The sequence below is a fragment of the Poromitra crassiceps genome, assembly GCF_964638095.1.
Source record: "Poromitra crassiceps genome assembly, chromosome: 11".
NCBI classification, from domain to species: domain Eukaryota; kingdom Metazoa; phylum Chordata; class Actinopteri; order Beryciformes; family Melamphaidae; genus Poromitra; species Poromitra crassiceps.
Window position 1 is genome coordinate 34,461,016 of NC_139643.1, and position 7,500 is coordinate 34,468,515.

At 44.8% G+C, this 7,500-nt stretch overlaps 1 protein-coding gene across 1 annotated transcript in view; it reads right to left on the minus strand.

Moving 5' to 3' along the window:
• The window catches only part of rapgef5a (Rap guanine nucleotide exchange factor (GEF) 5a), a 67,977-nt gene that overhangs the window by 31,416 nt on the left and 29,061 nt on the right, over positions 1-7,500 (minus strand). The window contains 4 exon segments of the mRNA XM_083645839.1: positions 3,494-3,673; positions 5,102-5,175; positions 5,847-5,895; positions 7,100-7,181. Coding sequence (XP_083501965.1) covers positions 3,494-3,673; positions 5,102-5,175; positions 5,847-5,895; positions 7,100-7,181 — 385 coding nt within the window.

Consider the following 7,500-nt stretch of genomic DNA (forward strand, 5'->3'; position numbering starts at 1 on the left):
GTCCTCACTCAGTTTGTCCACGTCTCCTGCGAGGACAGCATGGTGGAGCTCCATAATCCATTCCTTCAGGTCTGTCACGCTGCGTCTCAAACAGAAGGCTTTATGAAGGGACAAATTGTTCGAGTGACATCACTGACGACATCACTCACTGATGACATCACAATTGCTCGAGTGACATCACTGATGACATCATCTGTGACATCATCAGTGATTTATGACATCACTATGGTAGTGACAGGCTGAGCCATCTAGAACAGTACATCTAGTCATTTATGACCTCATCACTGTCTGTGACATCATCGGCCACGCCTTATTTAGGCTCTGTATCTTGCTTTGGATGCGTAGCCTACACTCATTTGCATTGAAACAAGTGGGAGGTCAACTCACACTGGACAAACCATTTTGGAGCAATGGCAGATCTTGCAACTCCAGAGAGACAAGTAGACACACAGACAGACGCCTCCAACTATAGCAGTAGGATTCAAAGACTATCACACTTAGAAACATGTTTTAAGATGTATAAAGACTATATACTTCGACTAATAATTTGTGTGATATGGTTTTTCCACTAAAAAGGTGCACATAATGCATGAAAGCTGGGAATCCTACTTAAGTACAGTAATGAAGTATTTGTACTTAGTTACTTCCCATCTCTGAACTTAGGAGCGTACACATGTAAGTCTGAGCTGCATAGAAGGCAGAGATGCACCCACTGCACTCCACTGATACATGAATTCTATCGCTATGGAAACAGCCAGCAGCAGTTTGTCAGAGCTTGTCTGTCATGGGGGGGAAACTCACTCAAAGAAGAAAAAGAAAATCACCATGACAACCACAAAAGGAAAGTGGTCTTGAGTGAATCGAGCCAGATGCAGGGAGGAGATACAGGGTTCCAAAAGCACGCACAAATCGCTTGAGGAACAGTTTCTTCCCGCAGGCCACGAGACTCCTTAACATACACAAATAGTGTAGTAGTCGTACCGTACCGTACTGCAGCTGCTACCATTATGTATGCCTAATGTTTAATTGTATGTCTAACAAGGTACATGCTATTTGCACCTGTATGTCAATTACGTCGAATTTAAAATGTCTGAACACGTCTAACGTATGCACAATGCCTAATGTTTAATTGTATGTTTAATAAGGTACATGCTATTTGCACTGTATGTCAAATACGTCAAATTAAAATGTCCGAACACGTCTAACGTATGCACATGACATGTGCACCTATGTGGAATGAATATGCCACTGACTTGTCTTATCGCTATTCTGCCTCATTGCCTATTGCTGCTTAGTATTGCTTATTGATGCCTATTTCTTATTGCCTATTGCTCATTGCTTGTTGCCTATTTGTACTATGTCGTAAACAGAGTCCACAGCACAAGAATTTCACACGTGATACTTGTACCATGGAGTGACAATAAAAATCTTGAATCTTGAATCTTGAATCTTGAGATGCCGCAACCTGCAGCCCGATGTGGTCTGTTAGATTGAAGGTTGAAGTACTTATCTAATTAATCGTTTCTTCATTCAATTTAACATCATGAACAAACTTGAATAACTTCTTTACTAAATGTGATGTAACGGTGAATAAAGAAAAGGTGGGTAAAACCTCATGTAACTCACATCAGTTTGTTTCATATGATGTACTGGTCAGGCTAAGTTGATGGGTTAACTCTATCCTGCAAAATAAGAAGGTGGGCGCAGTGCGTTCTTCACCCTCTACTGGATCTGACTTTACATAATACATATTTGTCACATTTTTCAGCAGCACGGTGCTCGTTGTTATACTGATCCAACATGTGCTCTCACTTGGCTGCATGGATGGAATGAAAGTGGAATCGGAACACAAGGCTGGGCTTTGGCCAAACTCGCCAGGCTGATGAGATATACCATGGACTCTCTCTCTCTCTCTCTCTCACACACACACACACACACACACACACACACACACACACACACACAGCATGATGTATGGTGTGGCAGGCTGCACTCGCTCCATTTGCTGCCCTCAGGTGTACTGAAGAGTGGAATTATACAGTACAGCGCTTCACTAACACCACGCTCATTATGCAGACACACTGACTCAACCCGCCACACACATGAACGCACGCACACACACACACACACACACACACACACACGCCTGCACGCACGCACACACACACACACACACACACACACACACACACACACACACACACACACACACACACACACACACACACACACACGCCTGCACGCACACGCACACACACAGGCTCCCACACTTGATTATAAACCCCAGCCAACACACTCACACCCACCCACACACACAGAAAAAGTGAACACACACACACACACGCACAATGTCGCCCACTTGACAGCCTATATAAAGAGAATGAGCTCGCACGGCGCTAAGCCATTATTAACACCAACATTAGACGAGCTGGAGAACTGCTGGTTGTTGAAACTATAGAGATCTGAATGGAGCAAAGCCCTGTGCGCGCATGTAATGAGATCATTACTGTGTGTGTGTGTGTGTGTGTGTGTGTGTGTGTGTGTGTGTGTGTGTGTGTTTGTGTGTGTGTGTGTGTGTGTTTGTGTGTGTGTGCGCGCGTGTGCGTGTGTATGTGTGTGTGCGTGCGCGCGCGTGCGTTTGTCTTGTAGTATGTTTGATATAGTACATTTTAGCTTTTCATGTATAACCCTTCCATGTTGTATGTAGATGATGTTGTATGAACATCAGACATCTGAGTACTAGAGACTTGTAGTAGAATGGCAAGTGGGTGGGTCTTTTATTTGAATTTTAGTTCAATTTAGTCCAGTTCAGTTAGAATCCAGTAGTTGGTGGCACCGCAATGCAACAATTTGGATGCCAACCGCTGTTAAACGCCAAAGAAGAAGAAGATGTAGAATGTGCAGGCATAAATGTGTGTGTATGAAATGCATAATGTGTGTGTAGCATGAGATTGACAGTTATGATCTGATGCTTAGAGTGACTCTTGAGTGTGTGTGTGTGTGCTCAAACATGACGACAATACTGACAGCATAATCTGCCACACGATGATGTCAACAGCATCAGCACAGAGTATTATGTGCTGAGTCTCTACTCATACCAGCCACCTACCACCTGACGCACGCAGGAGATTACAGGGTGACACACCAAAGTGTCCATAGAATCACTTCATTACTTTAGTGAGATTCTATACAGACGCCACCCACGCCTTCTTCAACATCAAATTCAAGGTCTTTTCAAGGACTTTCCGGGCCCAATTTCCTCAAATTCAAGGACCCAGCATAGTTACACAGCATAGTTTGAGTTTCATCAGCCTATCAGAACACTTTTAGCTCGTTGAAGCAACAGATACCCACCAATGGGGGGGGGATCAGTTTGATTATTTTATTAAGAGAAAGCTGGTATCTATACTGTTGCAAATGAGTATTGTATTTGTGTCCAATTTTTAGTATCGATAAGTTATCGATACTTTTGACAGCCTTATGTGGTACTCACCGCTGGGTTCCTCTCGGGCAGCCGGTAGTTGTGGTTCTGCAGTAGCCGGCAGCCGTCCTTGGCGAGCCGCTGCACGGCCTCCAGGCCCAGCCGGCTGGTCAGCTCGTCACGGCCGCACACGCTCCCCATCCCGCCACCGCTGCCGCCGCCGCCGCCACGCAGCGCACACACTCCGCCCAGCTGCAACACGGGAGGCAGGGACAACATGTGTCTCAACCCACAGTCCCAAGACATGGTGGGGAAAAGTCAAGGTGCTAAGTTCAGCGAGTAGTTATTACTAGAAGTGTGTTGTGTGGAGGTGGAGGTCACAAGCAGAACACACACTTCAGTGAGTTTTGTCCCAAAGGGGTAATCCCAAATCATACGATGACAAGTTTCCAGTCGCCCCTCTGTGTCCATGTGAAGAGAATGAGAAGAAATGCTAATCCAAGATCTCTCTCTTTCTGTCTCCTTCTCTCTCTAATTCTTCCTTTTGGTTCAGAGACACTCTTCTTCTCTCTATGTATCACACTCTGTAATTCCCTTTATCTGCTCCAATTCTCTATTACTGCCTCTGTCTGACTGCTCTGTGTCAGAGGATCTGCCGTAGAACCAGTGTGTGTGTATGTGTGTGATTAGACGTATGAGTGGGCGGGAGTGGGTGTGGGCGTGGGTGTGTGTCGGAGATAGTGCGTGTAGGGCTCTGTGTGTGTGTGTGTGTGTGTGTGTGTGTGTGTGTGTCTGTTTCCTCCCCTCTCTTCCTGAAGTGGGGACTTGGAAGTGTATGAACCAGCCTACGAGCCCAGCCGAAGCAGACAGAGAGAAGTCATTAAAAGAGCTGCTAAATACTGCTGAAATTAATGTTTTTTTTTCTCCCTCTGATAGACTTAACAAGAGCAAACACCACGATGTGTGTGTGTGTGTGTGTGTGTGTGTGTGTGTGTGTGTGTGTGTGTGTGTGTGTGTGTGTGTGTGTGTGTGTGTGTGTGTGTGTGTGTGCGGCTGTGCGTGTGCGCGTGCGTGTGTGATCCCTAGAGTGCTGCTAGTATGATTGTATCATCAGTGGCGACTCGCGAGCAGCTTGGTCTGTTTATTTTCCTTGGAAGAGAAAGAGAAAGGGGGGGTTTGATTGGCTGAGAGTTGGGTAACCCTTCCTGTGAGCAAAACTATCCCACGGTGCCCATGCTGCAGCAGAGGGTAACACACACACACACACACACACAAACACACACTGACACACACACACACACACACACACTGACACACACACACACAAAATCAGAGTGAAAAGTCCCCTGTCCCTCGTTTTTTCCTGTAAACCTGTTTTCAGAACACACCAAGATAAACCTCTGTGTGTGTGTGTGTGTGTGTGTGTGTGTGTGTGTGTGTGTGTGTGTGTGTGTGTGTGTGTGTGTGTGTGTGTGTGTGTGTGTGTGTGTGTGTGTGTGTGTGTGTGTGTGCACGTGCGTGTGTGTGTGTGTGTGTCTGTGCGCACATGCGTGTGTGTGTGTGTGTGTGTGCTGTGCATGCGTGCGTGTGTGTGTGTGTGTGTGTGTGTGTGTGTGTGTGTGTGTGTGTGTGCGCGTGTGTGTGTGTGTGTGCGTGTGTGTGTGTGTGTGTGAGATTTACCGGGCTGCTCTCCTCGCTGGGTGTGCGAGGCTCTTGGCGGGGGGTGTCCATCGTCTCAGAGTCCTGCTCTGATACTGCAACCAATCACAAACAACAGCATGTCCACAGCCCTTTGCACCAATCACATCCGCTCACACATATTTTAGGCCTGTCAGGATAACTACTGGCTGGTTGAGATATTGTCCCAGAAATAATTGCGATAACCAATATTATTGTCATTTTAAGATTATTTTTTGCCACTAATATAATAGCATAATAATGCAAGTACACCCTTTCAAATAGCAATGACCGTTTAATTCTTAACCCTAGAGACCCCTACAATTGTGATTCATATGGGGCTGGATCCCAGGCTAAGAGACCCCAGTAGATTTCTAGAATCTTGTTGCAATTCACTGGGAATTCTCACTTGAATGAGCATGTTCCAAATAGAAAGCTATATCTTAAAAAAAGATCTTAACTTAAAAAAAAGATTTGATCTTAAAAAATATCTTAAAAAAAAGACGAGAGGACAGAAGTAGTGCGGCCATAAATGAAAGCAAAACACGTCTCATCATAGTTTTTTCTTATGTAAACAAACACGCAAACACAATGGGCAATTATTGAGGTCAGAATTATTTTTTTTATGTCATGTATGTCCTTATATCTTACAATATGTCGATTAATTGATTATTGTGACACGCCTCCTCGCAATGCAGTTGGACAAAATCCAAAAAGTGTCAAAAAGCACAGACATATGAACACTTACAAGCCTTGCGAGTCTTGCGGGCGAGGCACGCCGCTAGCTCACTTTGTACCTGTGAGAGAAAGGTGGGAGGAGTCAGAACACAACACAAATGACAACAGTCATTACAGTAATATCAGCTATCATAGTACTCATAATGGCTGGGTTTCCCAAAAGCTTCTTAGCGCTAAGAAGCTTCTTCAACCCTTCTTAAGGCCCCCTTAAGAAGCAAACGTGTTTCCCAATTGCTTCTTAGCCTAAGATGATCTTTCGTTACGAAGGCATGCGTTTCCCAAAAGCTTCTTATATATATGATGTTTCTTTGACCCTTCTTAAGGCTCCCGTAAGAAGCCAACGAAGCCAACGCGTTTCCCGATTGCTTCTTAGCCTAAAATTATCTTCCGTTAAGAAGGCTGCGTTTCCCAAAAGCTTCTTAGCGCTAAGATGATCTTTCGTTAAGAAGGTTTTGTAAGAAGGGTCTGGGGCATTCTTAACACCTTCTTAATGACGAAACACTGGCAGATCCAGCCACGTCAGGCAAAAGGAGATACTTGTGTCCATTGTTCCTCTTGTGTTTTTCCCTTTTTCCTTTCTTTCATGCACCCTTTATTGTTTAAAATTGGGGAACACTTGAAAATGTATGTATGTATGGTTACTTGTGTTTTAAATGTTTTACCGTAGGCTATATTCCTCTAATCAGAATGGATTCCTTTTATAATAAGAATGTTGTGGATTTATATAGCACCTTTCACAGAACCCAAGGTCGCTTAAATTCTGTAGTGTTTCTCGCAATTTTGTTGTATGCTGTGTATATAAAGCACTTTGAACTGCAGTCCATGTCTGAAATAAATCATGTTTAATAGAAGAAGTTCTTGTTTAACATGACCACAATTAGGCTATTCTACAACAGTGTTTCTCAACCACTGGGGCGTGGCCCACTGGTGGGCTCAGAGTGCCATCTAGTGGGCCGTAGAGGACCTCTCACATCGAGATGGTGGACAGCTCCAGTTAAGATGCTTCTTAAGAACCTTCTTTAGCGATGTGTTAAGAAGGCTGTTAAGAAGGCATTTGGGAAACACTTCTCTGGAGCCTTCTTAACTCCTTAAGAAGCTTCTTAACTCTTAAGAAGCTTCTTTGTTGGGAAACTCAGCCATTGGCTTATTCCAATAGGTGATACATATTTACACACTCTCAGACACACACATGCCACACCCCCCCCCCCCCCCCCCCAAACATACACACACACACACACACACACACACACCACACACACTGACCGTAGAAGTGAGCCTCTCGAGAGCCTTCATCTGGAGAATCTCACTGCAGATGTCTCTGTTCCCTTCAGAGTCCTCCTCTGACCTGGGAGACATGGACATGGGCATATTTCAATAGGTCTCTCTCTCTCTCTCTCTCACACACACACACACACACACACACACACACACACACACACACACACACAACACACACACACACACACTTGTGATTGACCAGTGAAGTATTCTCATCAAAGGCTCCCCATAGCAAAGGAGTCCTGTGGTCTTCTCTACACTGCCCCCTGGTACATTAACTGGAGAACTACAGCATAAAAACACTGTCTCCTTCTGGTACCTAGTTGAACAGTCTTTCTTTTTCTGATTTTTCCGCCCACTTTCTCCCCAATTGTACTTGGCCAATT